The sequence below is a fragment of the Gracilinanus agilis genome, chromosome 3 (genome assembly GCF_016433145.1).
Source record: "Gracilinanus agilis isolate LMUSP501 chromosome 3, AgileGrace, whole genome shotgun sequence".
Classification (NCBI taxonomy): domain Eukaryota; kingdom Metazoa; phylum Chordata; class Mammalia; order Didelphimorphia; family Didelphidae; genus Gracilinanus; species Gracilinanus agilis.
In genome coordinates this window covers 404,058,626-404,074,687 of record NC_058132.1, presented here as the reverse complement: position 1 = coordinate 404,074,687, position 16,062 = coordinate 404,058,626, and the positions used below count along the sequence as shown (strand labels likewise).

The window sequence follows — 16,062 nt, the reverse complement described above, 5'->3', positions numbered from 1 at the left end:
GGACCCTTTTCTCCTGAGATACTTGCAAATTGCCCCTATGTTCAATATAAATATAGGATCTTCCTGGAATATGCTCAAAAATTATCAAAATGGGAAATCTCTCATCTCTGCTTCCAAGCAGAGTATGATGGGGGTTTTTTTGTTTGTTTTGTTTTTGGAGGTGGGGAGGAGGGTGGAATTCAATGAGATTTGCCTTAGCAAGTTCTCTGAGGAAATAGGGTGAGGTTAACACTGATGTTGGCATGCCTCCCTTTGGCCTCGCCACAGCTTAGGGTTCTCATTAGCTGCTAGTCTAGCTGTACTTTGGTTAGTGTCTATACTAGTCTCCTCTCAGGAGTTTCCCAGGCTCATCTGGAGGCTTCTTTAGCTTTGCCTTGTTTTTGTTTGTTTGTTTGTTTGTTTGTTTGTTTGTTTGTTTTTTGGACTAGAGGTAAGAGTAGAAGAATATGGAGCCACATGACTTTCTGGCTTTACTGAGTTCCCATTCTCACAGAAACCTTTTTGTTCCCAAGAAAGAATAATACAAAGATAAAGAATATGGTTCCTAGCCACATTTGTTGCTTAGAAGAAATTAAGTGTTGACCCATCAAGAAAAAAATACCAAGAAGGAGAACAAAGTCAAACCCACCCGACAAAATTGAAATCATGCCCTCCCCCAGCTTCTCACATGATTTTTATACTGTCTCAATGCCACATCAGTTTGGGGGTAGTGCTAATGATAAAGCTACTACATGTAAAAATATCTAGTAGCTCATTTTACCTCCCTATCCCTTTTGGTGATAAATTGGCTCACTGAAGCATGAAGATTATAGAATCCTGATAATAATGTTTTCTTGTATGAGCTCCTTTTCTTGTCCATATGAAAATCTTAATTACTTTTATGAATTTTACTCAGCAGCAAAGCTCTTTATTACTCTAACCCAGAGAAAATTTATTATAAATACTAAAGAGATATGACATTTTATTTCTTTTTTAATCATGGATCATTTTACATTCACTTCAACCTTTTATTCACACAAAGGACCTCACTGAGTAGTATTTCTTTTCTTTTTTCTTATTCCTATTCTTGTAGTTTCCTTCTCTATTAAAGGGAATAAAGGGGTACTGGCAAATGCCAACCTTAGTGGGTGATTGACAAGGGAGAGAATAGATAAACTATGTGGGAGGTGGGGTTTAGTGTGTTCTGAGATCAAGTCTGGATTTCAAAAAAGCAAAAGACAACAGTCCAAAGATCATACCAGATCCAGGTATTCTAGCCAAGAGACCAAGCTCAAGAGTGGGTCATACAGAGATAGGCCTGATTGAACAGAACCAGAAAAACAAAAAGGAAGGAGAAATGTCTTGTATAATGATGATTTCCTTCATTGTAAAGAATTATTGTATACCAATTTCTCTGGCTAAAAGCAAAGAAACTGTTGATTGAAAAGGTTTTGATTTGGACTTTTAAATACATTTTCCTCATGAGGCTTCCTCTGCTGTGAAGTGTTTAGCTGCTGATTATTTGTAAAAACCTATAATGGGGTTTTACTATGGTCAAAAATGCCAACCAAGTAGTCTTCAGTTCTCTAGCCCTACAAAAGGACAGATCTCATCTTCCAGCCCACTTTCTTTTACATCCCTAAAAGATGTCTCTCCATGGCCTAAACTTTTCTGGAAATGGTAGTTACTTTGCAGCATGTTTTTTTGATGAAGTGGCATTTCTCTTATGTCACTGGATTTTACTCTATCCTCCAACATTCAAGAGTATTACTTTATTGTCTTTCCACCTCTTCTCCAATGCGACATATATTCATATCATACCTTATATTCCTATGGAGCAAGTAAAAGCTGAACTGAGGCTAATTATATGTCTGAATTTTTTAACATTTATTCTCTAGTTGGAGATAAGATATCTAAGTGATATTGGTCAAAGTTTTATCCATAATAGCCAATTCATGAGTAGTTTCTAAAATTCCTGCATCATTCCCAGGGAGAAAAAACAAATCAATTCAATGACTCTTCCCTCACGTCTTCCTAAAATACTACTTGTGGCTAGAGACAAGTTCAATTTCCTCCAATGCAGTGTCTTTCTAGTTTTCTAAAGTGACATTTAATTCTCTCAAAAGCCATATTGCCCTTGTTATGAGTATCAAAGGGGCATAGATTAAATAGTCATAGATTGAGTACATACACTGTGGCCACACTCAAAAACCCTTGAAAAGTCCTGATGGATGGATCCACTGAAGGCCAGTGACCCTAAATCACAGAGTACATGGAGGGGAGTAAGATGCAAGAAGACTAGAAAGGTAAAAGGGGCCAGGTAATGAAGAATATAAAAATCAAACAAGATTTTATATTTGATTTTAGAAGTAATAGGGTACCACCAGGGAATGGTGCTTATTTTTATAAATTTGGCTCAACTCTGTATATATTGGAGAAAGGAGGCCTTTATCAGAGAAATTTTTTGTAAAATTTTCCCCCTAGTTTCCTGTTTTCCTCCTAATTTTGGCTGCATTTGTTTTGTTTACGCAAAAGCTTTTTAATTTCATTTAATTAAAATTATCTGTTTTACTTTCTATGATCCCTGCTTCCCAACAAAATTTTTCTTTCTTCTTTCTCAAGAAGTTCCATACCTGGATCACTGTCTTTTTCTCCTCATCAACTCCTTCTTTTAATCTAAGGGACTTCAAAAGCCAAGCACTATAAACTTTTGCTTCATTAGTCTTCTCTAATGCCATCACCTGCTCCTCCACTCTGCCTTAATCATGCACAAGGATGATCATAGCCAAGCTCTCACTGTTACCTGTTAGTGTTCTACTAGTATTAAGAATTCTGGCCTTCCTTTGACTACAATCTCTTGCCATTACATCTCTCTCTGTGTTTGCCCCCAAACTAATCTACTCTTTACCTTTATTGTGACCTCTAACACCCCATTCCTTACTATTTTCTTAGACCATTGTCCATTCATGCTCCAATTTACTTAAGATCAAGAGCGATAACTTGACTAGATATCCCACAACTAGTTAGTAGTGGCAGAGTAGGATTGTTGTTTCCAATCTTTTAATTGATATCTGACTCTTTGTGACCTTATTTGGGATTTGAGTGATTTGCCATTTCCTTCTCAGATTCTTGTTGTGGGTGAGGAACTGAGGCAAACAGAGTTAAATAATTTGCCTAAGGTTACATAGTTAAATAAGTGTCTGAAGCCATATTTGAACTCATTGAGATGAGTCTTCCTGATTCCAAGCTCAGAGCTTTATCCACTGCATCACCTAGCTGTCCTGGGCAGATGAGGAATTGCCCCCTAATACATGATATTTTCTCATACAAATCTCCTGCCCTTCAGCTAGCCGGAAGATTTCTACAATAAATTTGTTTCTGTTTATTGGGTAGTAGCATACAAAACACTAGGGAAAGGAAGTAAGAGGAAAATAATAAAATAAAAAGCATAAGACAGGATTTCTCCTTATGAAACATAAAATCTGCAACAAATTCAGTTCAACAAACATTTATTAAGCACTTATTATATGCAAGGTACTATGTTAATTTAGCATCAGAGAAACAATAGGAAATCTTTTTTTAAATTTCATCACTTTTTTTTCTAACAAAATAAATATAAGGATAATATTTTCTAGTGATTTGGGATTACTTGAAAATTTAGGGTTACTTTAAGATTTACTGGCTATGGGAAACCCTGATTTAATTTCTAGAGGAAAACTATAATTTTAAAAGTTGTCATAGTTATGCATAGAATTTATGATTCAGCTTCCATACTTGAGAGGTCCCAAAACATAGTGGTAAATTTTTGTGTTTCTGTGTGTAAAAGTATTCTCTCTTAGCTGCTAACTAGGTGACCCTACAGAAGATGGGTTATCTGTTATTTCATTTTTTAATCCTCAGAACAACTGCTCATTAATTCTTATTAACTTGTTGACCACTGCCAGTAGTAACACCAGAGAGTATAACATGTTTCAGACAAGAGGGCACCCATATTTATAACTCAGTAATTTTCCCCTTTATCACTGTTCTTCTCTATAGACTGTTCTCACGAGCCTGTAAGTCTGACTTCCTTGGGAAAGTTCTTTGGTTTGCACTTTGTGATTTTGGCTCTTGACTGTTTGATCTCTATAGTCTTTGCCATTTTTCCACTATAGATATGGCTACTAAAGAGACAGAGTCAAGAACTTCAATAGAAAATCTTTCACTAAACCATGAAATTAGTTGCCAGTGAGTCAAATAACGTTTGACTCCGTTCTTGGCCTCAAGGAACTTATATTCTACTAGGAAAATATGACTCATCTTCCTGAGTTCAAATCTGGCCTCAGACTGGCTTATGGCCTCACCTGTAAAATGAACTGATAAAGGAAATGACAAACCATTTGCCAAGAAAACCTCAAAGGGAATCACAGAAAGTCAAACACTACTGTACAATTACTAAGCCAGCTTACTGATATATTATCCTCACTGTGAAACAAAACTCATATGTTTTATTGTCCTCCCTCATCCCCAATGTGATAGAGTTCTACTGCCTATATTTCACAGAACTTTAAGTGAGATAGTATAGTATAGTGGGAAGAGCACTAAGAGTTGGAATGTTTAAATTTGAGTCCTAGTTCTAATATTTGTCCCAGTAAGATGTGAAGCTGCAAGAAAATCATTAACTTCAATAAGTCTCTGCTTACTCGTTTGTAAAACGGAATCATAATGTTTGCACCTCTTTTCTCAGAGATTTATTCAAAGGGAAGACATTTATGAAGTGCTATTATAAATGTGAGCTACTATTTACGTGGTAACTTAGAGATATCTTCATCCCAAATCTTCATATGAGCTATTTTTGACTGACCTGGGATAGTCTTTTGACTCAATAATATTGCTTTTTATGTTATTTTATTTTCTTCCCATTCTTTAGGACACCCAAGGAAAATAAAGAAGGCAGTAGGGCAATGGAAAGATTTTCAGCCAAAGGACCAGGGATCCACATCTCTGCCATTTATTATTTGTGTGACCTAGAATAAACCACTTATTTCCTCTGGACTAAGCCATCTTCCTCCTCTCTAAATTATGATCTTGTGACATTATTACTTTAGACTTCCCTTATCTTGAGCCATTTCTAGTTACTCCACTTGTATAATTCTACTAATGTAAGATCCCTTCTTGTTAAAGAATAATGTCTTCAAATGCATAAAATAAAATCCATAGGATAACCAAGGAAATCAATTAATATTGAAATGCAGTTATCAAAATATTTAAAAAAACAAATTAATAGACTATGCATTAAGAACCCCTGTTTTAATTAATCATTTCTTTCTTGAAGTTCTGTTGGTGGACTATATTAAGTACTGAGATTTAAGACAAAAAAAAACTTGGAAGACTAGCATTTCTCCTTTGAAAGTATTAATTATAATGAAATTAATATAAGTATGTACAAAGGAATCAAAGATTGTAGAACATTATGTCAAAGTGATTTTAAAAAAAACTTTATATGTTACAGGGAAAAAGTTATGCTTTCAGAGGTCCGTTCCCTCCTGCCTGGAACCCTATTGCAATGTTGGATCATAATAACCTATGGAGAACAATGGACGAAATGGGGAAACAGGTATGAATGTTTGAGTCTGTGCAGTCTTCTTTGATAAGGTGCATGAGCTGGCCTTGTTGTACAAATGCCAAACACAAATTTACCTAAAAGACAGTTTTTACAGAGAATTCACATGAGGCAAGTGCTCACATGGAGGTCAGAACAAGCTATACAGTGACACTCTCAAGGTCTCTCTGAAAAACTTTGATTTAAATTGTGAGACATGGGAGACACTGGCACAGAATTGTCCAGCATGGTGTTTCTGCATCAGAGAAAGTGGTATGCTATATGAACTAGGCAGAATTGCAACATAACTTGAAAGAAACTTGAGCTGCACAAATTTAGTGGCATCCATCATATGTACTATTTGTGCCCAATCTGTGATAGAGCCTTTGGAATTTGGAAATTACTGTTATGTAGAAATGGATGCATGGAATCCCTGCAAAGATACAGGGACAGCCTCACCCAGAATTCCAGGGGACCCCCCCCTGGAAAACTTTGGGTGAGGGGGCAGTAGAGAAGAGTTGGCAGTTGCTTTGTGGAGGTTGAGGTGAGCAGACACTCTGCTTACTGCTCCTGACTTGGGGGGTTCACCTGAGTGGCCATTGTGGCATAAGCCAGTGTGGTTTCTACTCAGGGGTTAGCCTGTTTGTTAGAATTATCCTTATCTATATCAATATAATAATTATTTAGTGATTTAGTGAATTAGATATATAAATTATCTAATAAGAGAGCCAGTTCAGTTAGGTGCCTTCACCCCCTCCTGTGGGGGGGGGGGGAGGGCAGCTTCAACCTAATAGATCAGGGTCACTTTTCTTTATCCAAATACCTTTCATTAATTCCTCTAGTTTTCCTTTTTACTTCTTAATATAAGCTTTACCTTCAAATTATGTGCCTGGAAATTATTTGGGGGAATACTCACAACTCAAGTTTGGTCATCTAGTTTGAATCCTGTCAGCTGCCAGTTTTAAGAAGATCATTTATCTCAGTCCTCAACAGTTAGATAGCTAGCTTCTACTTATTCCTCTATCAGACCTGTGAGGAATATAAATTAAAGAAAGAGAACATCATTGGGGTTCAGCCATAACAGAAACTTACCAGAAGAATTTTAGTCAGTCTCCATTTTCCAACTGAAGCATCAACTGCTTAGGGGGGAGGGGTTTGAGATCCAGGAGTGTCTAACCCCCTCCTTTCTCACTGAAGCCTGTCAATCAGTGTCTGTGATTTGAAGGTTTACTGGCCCTGACACATTTATCTGCTTCTCCAGATTATCTGTCATTATCATCATAACAGTTGGTCTGACCAGCCACAGTCAGACACACTGTACATTGACCCCATCATGTGGTGTCATTTTGATCTTCTTGGAGTGTAAAGGACAATGGTCAAGCTTTTCTAATGTTTAGTTTAAAGAGAAAACACATTTTTCCTGGTGTCTAAAAAGATTGTAGTTCAACAATATTACTTATTTTATTTTATTTCCCTCCCATTCTTTAGGGAAACCAATGAAAAAGGGAAAAATAGACATTTTGATATATTATATCTGTTCAATACAATACATTTATTTTAAAAATTACATAAAATTCTCCTTTCCTCTGCTGGCAGTAGATCAAGCCAGATCCAGCTAATACTTCTTCAAATCTTCATTCTCCCCATTCTATTGGTTACAACTCTACATCTGTATAAAGAGTTACATTCTACTTCTCAATTCAAGAAATATTTATGAGTTGCCCATGATGCACAAAATGCTTTACTAAGTGCTGGGGATACAAAGAAGAGAAAGGACACAGTTCTTGGCCTCAAGGAACTTTTATTCCACTAGGAAAATATGACATGAATATCAATATATATGAGGCAAGATAAAATGAGAAAGGGACAAAAAAAGAGATCCCCAAAAAAGTGTTTTAAGAAAATTGGAGGAAAGAGAGAGCATGTTAGTGTTCTGTGATCCAAGGATTTTTCACAACCAAACTGATCCATTCAGAAAGAACATTCTCCCAGTATAAGATTGATCTATATTGGGAAGTCTAAGATGGAAGCCTGCATTCAGGAAATAGATAATAATCTCATTTGTCTAGAATATAAAATTAATAAAGAGGATAAGGTGAAATAAAACTGGAATTCTAGATTGGAGCAAATTCAGGAGAATAACCTCATTTTTTAAATATTTTGGAACCCTTGAATTTGAGTTGGTATGTTCAGAGGCAGATTTAACCCTTTTCTGGGCAAATCCAAGGAAGCTTTGTCTATGTTTTCTTTTGACCCATTACTTCTTTATTATTCTAATTGGACACAGTGGATACTCTTTTTAAAATTAGAATTAGACATAATGATCCATGTCTGGGGACAGTCTATTTAAAGGCAACATTTATTAGAAGGAAGAAGAGTTCATGAATTCTTCATGAATTCAGGAGTTCAGTTTATAGAGTTCAATAAGTCGCACTAATAATGTGAAAACTGAACAAATAAAACGGCCACAGTGAAGATAGCAATTTAAGCAGTTCTAATGTTTCATAGAAAAGACAGTCTGGCATAGTGCAGAAGCTGGCAAAATATGGCCCATAAGGTTGGAGTTGGTCTACTATGCTCACTTCCTAAGAATGGTTTTAAAAAGTTTTAAACTCTTAGTGTGCCAGCCATACAAAAACTAGGGGCAGGCTGGCTAATGCAGATACATGCAAATATGGATGCACATGCAAGCATATTCAGTGTAATGTATGTGCTTATATGTATGCATAAACTCTTTATCTCTGTCTCTGTCTCTCTGACTGTCTCTATCTAAGCCTTACTGTCTTTGTCTTTATCTCTATCTGTCTCTGCCTCTCTATCTCTGTCTGTCTCTGTATCTCTGTCTCTGTCTTCTCTCTATTCCTGTCTCTGTGTCTATCTCTCTAGTCTCTTTCTGTCTGTCTCTGTCTGTCTCTCTATCTCTCTGTCTGTCTGACTCCCTACCTATCTCTGTCTCTCTGTCTCTGACTGTCTCTCTATGCCTTTTTTTGTGTTTATCTCTATCTGTCTCTGTCTCTGTCTCTGTCTTTCTATCTCAGTCTCTGTCTATCTCTCTCTTAATATTAAAGGGCATTGTAGCTCATTCACTTAACCATCTCCTAGCTCTCCAGTTGTACTAAATGTTCTACCCCTTTTTATGGAGTTGCAGAGAGCAGATACATAACTTTTCCTATGGTCTAGAAGTTAAGCTTTAAAATGCTGCTTAGCTAATGTCCCCAAAGAGGAAAACATTTTTTTCCTTCTCTGTGTAGATTCCAAGTGATGCTCCTTGGAAAGCGCCTCTCGCAGAAGAGTGGGACTTCATGACAATGAAGGAGCTATTGGACAAGATCTGCTGGACTGAGTAAGAAGTTACCTGCTCACAAAACTCCTAATAATGTATAATCTTTCATTTCTTTTTAGCTGTTTAATTCAATGTGCTCCTAATATGTGTTGTGTGACCTTGGGCAAGTCACTTAACTCCCATTGCTTAGCCCTTGCTGTTCTTCTGCCTTAGATTTGTTACTAAGACATAAGGGAAGGGTTTGGAAAAAAGCGAGCCCTTCCCTTCCAGCCTCTTTCCCCCAAAGCTTGCATAGAATTGCTATACACTTGGATACATGTTGTCTCCCCTGATAGAATGGAAGCTTTCTGGGGCAAGAACTGTTTCATTTTTATTTTCATATCCCTAGAACCCAGCACATTGCCTGATACAATGTTGATGCTTATGTACAATGTAAATCTTGATGATGGATTGGAAGGATTCACTGTGTGTGATCTTGCTCCTAATAAAGTGCTGATTCACTCTTCACTAAGGGAAATACTGAAAGACACAGTGCCCGACCTACAGAAGATTTTATGATTTTATTAAGATGATCAAGATGTCCCACAAGTCTTAGTGCACTTTTAAACTACTAAAACCTTCCAAAGAATGGAATTCCATGTTTCTTTCCTTTTTCATTCAAAACCTTTACTTTCTGTCTTAGTAACAATTCCAAGTCAGAAGGGCAAGAGCTAAGTAAACTGCATTAAATAACTTGCCCAGCATCACATAACTAGGAGATGTCTGAGGCCAGATTGTAATCTAAGTCCTCCTGACTCCAAGCCTGGCTCTCTATTCACTGAGCCACCTGATTGCCCCAAATCCTACTTTTCTAAAGTTACCATAAGGAAAAGTATTTGGAACAAGCCAGAATCTGGTTGCTTTTTCCATGAAAGTCTAATAAAAATTACACGTGTAGACAGAAATCATTTTTCATTTTGCTTTGCCTTTTTTTCTTTAATTTTAACCCACCAGCATTGGTGATAAAATAAATGAACTATTCTCAAAATACCATACACTGTGAATCCTTCCAATCTGTATCAGGAAACTAATAAGCCTTTTACATTGTACCGGGCAATGTGCTAATTCTAGGGATATGAAAATAAAAATGAAACAGTTCTTGCCCCAGAAAGCTTCCATTCTATCAGGTCAGACAACATTTACACATATAAGTATATGGAAATTATATACAAGGTTTTAGGGAGGAAGGGGCAAGCAGGGAAGGCCTCACTTTTTTTAAAACCCTTACTTTCTGTCAGTAACAAGACAGAAGAGCAGTGAGTGCTAGGCAATGGGGGTTAAGTGGCTTGCCAAGGGTCACACAGCTAGGAAGTGACAAAGGACAAATCTGAACCCAAGTCTTCCCAGCTCCAAATCTGGCACTCCATTCCCTGTTCTACCTACTTGCCTCACTTTGTTGAATTGATTCATTCTGTGCTCACATTTATGTCCTACTAATAGTTGATTTTTTTTAAATATTAAAATTCAGCAGATATTTTTTACTTAGAGGAAAATATTTAGATATAAATGTAATTCTAGACTAAGACATAAAGATATATGCCCAAGGTAATCAGTAACTTTAAATGACAGGCATGTAGCTTTGACTTAGGATACATGGACTAAACTTTCAATCATAAAAAGGGACCTTAAGATATTATTTTATATAACTCCCTTAATTTACAGTTGGGGAAATTGAGACCCAGAAGAAGTATAAACAAGGTTTGGACCCAGATTTTTAAATTCCACAAGTAATGTTCTTTTCACAACAAATGCTGCTAATGACAAAACATACCAATGAATTCAACTGAAGCTTGTAACTTTTAGGGCCCAGTTTTAAATTGTTTTTCCAGAATGGTTAGACAAATCCACAATTCTTCCAACAGCGCAGTAGTTGGACTATTTTCCTAGCCCCTCCAACATTTGTCATTTTTAACCTGCATCATCTTTCCCAATTTAATGTAGAACATTAGAATTTCCTTAATTTTTATTTCTGTAATGAGTCACTAGGAATATTTTTCAAATAGTTACTATCTCAGATTTCTTCCTTTGAAAATTGGCTGTTCCTATCCTTGACCTATTGGAGAATGGCTCTTAGTCTTATAAAATTCAATCAATTCCCTACATATCTTAAATATGAGACTTTTATCAAAGAAAATTACTGCAAAAATTTTTTCCCATTACCTATTTCCCTTTTATTTTTAACTTGATTTGATTTTTTTAAAATTTTTTTAAACCCTTGTACTTCGGTATATTGTCTCATAGGTGGAAGATTGGTAAGGGTGGGCAATGGGGGTCAAGTGACTTGCCCAGGGTCACACAGCTGGGAAGTGGCTGAGGCCGGGTTTGAACCTAGGACCTCCTGTCTCTAGGCCTGACTCTAACTCCACTGAGCTACCCAGCTGCCCCCTAACTTGATTTGATTTTTGTGCAAAAACATTTTAAAATCCTGTATAATAAAAACTGTTTGTAATATTTCCCATAATCCTCAAAAGGATTTTTTTAGTCATGAATGCTTTCCCTTCTATAGATCTAAAAGGTCATTTCTTCCTTGCTCATCAGATTTGCTTTCGATGCCACTTTTTATCTATGTCATGTCCATTTAGAGTGCTTTTGAGCTTATGAAAAATTATTTCCTACTCTTCTAAGGTGATTGTCTTATTGGCATCAGAGCTCCCTTTAATTCAACTCAATTTAATTCATTAAATATTTATTAAATGCCTACTATGTGATCTTGAATACAGAAAAAACTCTTTAAATATTTAACAATGTTAAATGTTCTGCTTCAGAGAATTTTGAGAAAACTTTGATGTAAATCTTTGATCATAAGTCTCTTCCTAGAGAGGAGAAAGTTGAAGGGAAACAGATGGAGGGGAGAAAAATTGAACAAATTTCCAAGGTCTTCCAAAGCTGATTTTTGTAGAATGCTTTCATAATTTCACTGGAAGCAGATTTCCAGATTATCAGATGTGCCCTTATTCATGTTCAAGCCTAAAGGAAAAGAAAAAGACAGACAGGCAGGCAGAGAGAGAGAGAGAGAGAGAGAGATAGAAGAGAAGAGAAGAGAAGAGGAGACGAGACGAGACGAGACGAGACGAGACGAGAGAAAGGAAGGAAGGAAGGTAGGAAGGAAGAGAAAGGAAAGGAAAAGAAAAAAGGAAGAGAAAGAAAGAAATTAGGAACAAGCAGATTTAAGGAGGTTTGGGGAGCCAAAAGGAACTTTAGGCATCATCTAATCATCATCTAATCCAATTCTTGTTTTGGCAATGAAGAAACTGAGAAAGATGCCCAAAATATGTATCATAAAGGGTGAAATCAAGATGAAACTATTTGAAACCAAAAACAAACAAACAAACAATAAACAAGGTGACACTTTTAAAGGATTTTCAACTAATTTATGAATCCATTTTAAAGGACCTCTTTTTGACATGAAACTAATTCTCACGAGAAAATGCATATGTGAGATTATTGTGGAAGTGTAGCAAGCTGACAGGTTGTCATGCTTGGGCCTTTTTTATTATCTCCTTCACTCCAACCCAAAAAATTGCTAGATAGCATAGCCTTTAATATTTTTTTTAATTTAAAAAGCATGTATGTGGCTCTCTGGATAGAGTGCCAGGATGTAGACTGGAAGTCCTGACTTCAAATGTGGCCTCAGATACTTCTTAGCTGTCTAAGACTGGGCAAGTCACTTAACCATAACTGCCTACCCCTTACCACTTTTCTGCCTTACAATCAATACTTACTGATTGTCTTAAGATAGTAAGAGTTTTTTAAAATTAATTTTATTTAAGTGATTTTAATTTTATTTTATTATGAGAATTTCACGATATTCCTTAAAGTAAAAGGAGAGTTAGCAATTACTAAGCAATATCTCTCTTGTCAAAGAAAAGCTTGTCATCTATCAAAAACAAACACCCAAACATTCACTTGGAATATTGCATTGAAGAGAAAATAGCATATGCAATAGTTTTCTCTTATAACTTATTACATTGGCAGATGCTGGGCATCAATTAAGGGGATCAATAAATTTAAAAAACAATTAGAAATGCATGTGATTACTTTTAAGAATCATAGTATTTCCAATCATGGCAGTTGTTCATTTGGTGGAATAGCAATAATTTTAGTTAGAAGCAGATGCCAATTTAAAACAAATCCCCATAAGTGTATAAGCCCATCCCCAACCCCATTTTGGATGAGATGTGTAGGGTTTTTCACAAAGAAAAATAAACAACCCATTTGGGGAAAAGAGAATAGGAAAGGTTTATAATGCAAAGTACCTTCTTAATATTTTCCCATTCTTTCACTTGTCCTGTATGAGAGATGTCTTGTTTTAGGAAGTCATGTGTGACAGTTAGGGTTTCCTCCTATGTTTCAGAAGAAATTTTGGTGAGTTTTTTTGTTTGTTTTTGATTTTGCTTTTCTTATTATCCAAAATTATGTATTTAGCATAGCACTTCTCAAATAGTAAATGCTTAATAAATTACTATTGACTTTTCATCAAAAGGGATGAATATGAACAGATCTAGAAAATGGCGGTCATTAGTATTTTACAATTTGTAAGGGAAAATGTATAGGTCATGTGTGACTAGAAAAGGAGGTGACTTGATAGTGTAGTGAGAATGGAAAACTACAGATAGACAACTGAGTGCAACAATGGCCCCAAAAGAGTAAAAGAACCAGAGGAGACTTGCCTGATTGTGAGTATATTTCAGGAGGATTTATAGAAAGTCATGACTAAACAGCACAAAACATAAGAAGGCGTGGTAGATTAGTAATGTACACCAAAGTAGACAGAATTTGAATCAGTGAGATTACAGATCTATTTTTGTCTCTAAGTAAGAAGTAAGGTGTCCCTGATTCAGAGGATAACTGGTTTTAAAAGTGGTACTATGAATCTCTGATAAGGGAAGATGGTAACTCATGGTGGGGATGAAAGGATACTAAAGACAATATTAGATATTTAGACTGATTTATACAATTTGTTATTCAGTTGTTTCAGTCATCCCCAACGCTTCATGATCCCATTTGGCGTTTTCTTAGCAAGGATAATGGAGTGGTTGACCATTTCCTTCTCTAGCTCTTTTTGTAGATGAGAAAACTGAGGGAAACAGGGTTAAGGGACTTGTCCAGGTTCACACAGCTAGTAAATGTCTGAGTCCATATTTGAACTTGGGTCTTCCCAATTCCAGACCCAGCATCTTGGATGCTCTTATCCAGCATTCTCTCCCAGGTCTTTTTTACAAGTATCCTTCCACCCTTTTTATCTCTTCACTTATCTCACTTAACAGGGTCATCACCAATGTATATCTCACTATCCTTGTGTATCCTTGTGTATATATTTGGGCAGCAATGCCACCCAGCTGCATCTAAAGCAAAAGGGCTAAGGAAGCAATATGTAACCCTTAAAGAAGGAAATAGCATGAAAGTAAAAATGACAGAATGAAAGGACAATAGAGTCCAAGAAGTACTGATTCACTTGATTTCACTTTTTCTCAGAACTTGAAGGAAATAGCTATACTTTACTACTTTTGTTAGCAAACTTGCATTTTGGTAGTCCATCAAACTGTGTGACCCAATCTGGGCAATATTCCTGACGTAATAAAGATGAATGCAAATCACTCAACAACAAAGTTACTTCTGCTTCATTCTACCAAAAGATTGTATAAAATCTTAACTACATGTGAAAGGTACTATATGCTGTTGGCATTTCCAAAAGAATTAAAAAGATTAAATACTTGATTAATTACTTTTAATACTTTTTTTAAAAAAAGGAGACAAAGGAGCCATCATCAAGTAAAGGCCCCAATGCCTCCTTTTTCATCTGCATTAGTTGTTATGGAAATGGTCTGTAAATCCAAATTTCCTTCAAAAATATGCAACGGTAATGATGTTCTTACCAACAATTTTTTATAGCACATTTTATTTTTTCAGCCACAGAATTCATTGAGATGTATGAAAAATACAATATTCTACTGTAATTTTTATAAAAATGTGTACTATAATACTGATAAAAAAATCACATGACAAAGTAGAGCAAAATAGCCTTAGAGACTCTGCTCAAACAATATGTTGTACATATATATGCTAAGGCAGTCTTATATTAATAAGTTATATAAATGTTTTGTATTATTATTTTTGCAAGTACTGTCTTAGGTATCCTGTCCAAAATAATTATATTTCACAATATAAATATATTTAAAGTTATTTCCTTGCAATCCTATTGCATATTTTTTGTGTCCTTTTTAATTTAATATTTAATATTTCCCCAATTACATGTAAAGAAAATTTTTAGCATTCCTTTTTTAAAATTCTGAGTTACAAATTCTTTCCTTCCTTCTCTTACCCTGTCCCTGGGATGGCAAGCAATTTGATTGTGTAATTTATTTATTACATGCAGTGCAAGGATTATTGAATTTTTCTGATAGTAGAGCTGAGCTCAGAGTTTAAATTCTTTTTCCATGGCCACGGATGTAATAAATGCTAGAAATGGGCCTCAAACGTGAGTTTCCTGACTCTTTATCTGATGTTTGTTCTGCTACACTATATGAGCACATACCAATCATAAACCATCTACACTTTCAATTTAGTTGTTTCCTCAGTGAAGAACTTTCCTCCTTAGTTAAATTGATCACTACTCTAGGACAGGGATTACTTTATATTCACTCCAATAGGATTATCCTTAGTAAAATGCTCAAAAAATTCTTAGTCACAAAAAATCTTGAAGAGCTGGAGATAACATTGAAGATCAGCTAGTTAAGCTTTTTCATTTTATAGATAAAGAAAAAGGTCCAGAAAATATGTCTTGCCCAGATGACTCACCAGTTAGATACTGGTAGAGCCCAAATGAGAACCCAGGTCACTAAGACCAAGCTCAGTTTTTCTTCCTTTATGCCTTGCTTGCTTGGTTTGTGAAATTGAACTAAAATATTATAGTCTCCACTATAAAAAGATTGACTGGATCCACAGGAGAAGGAAACAACAAGCCACTCTAGTATCCTTGCCAAGAAAACCCCATGGATAGCTATGGTTTATGAGATCATGAAGAATCAGACATAATTGAATGACTGAATTTTAACTACAAAATTGAAAGGATGCTATAGAGCTACAGAGTTGAAAATTTGGCTTACCAAAAGACAAACAAGAAAATGAAGATCTGAATATAATTTTAAAAAATCTTTGCCAATATTGGGTCTAAGGCAGA

General features: G+C 35.7%; 1 protein-coding gene across 1 annotated transcript in view; it reads left to right on the top strand.

Annotated features, from left to right (window-relative positions):
- The window catches only part of LOC123242437 (amine oxidase [flavin-containing] B), a 114,604-nt gene that overhangs the window by 64,796 nt on the left and 33,746 nt on the right, over positions 1-16,062 (top strand). Inside the window, exons 4-5 of the mRNA XM_044670187.1 lie at positions 5,471-5,575; positions 8,812-8,903. Of these exons, the coding sequence (XP_044526122.1) occupies positions 5,471-5,575; positions 8,812-8,903 (197 nt within the window). The remainder of the gene's footprint in view (positions 1-5,470; positions 5,576-8,811; positions 8,904-16,062) is intronic.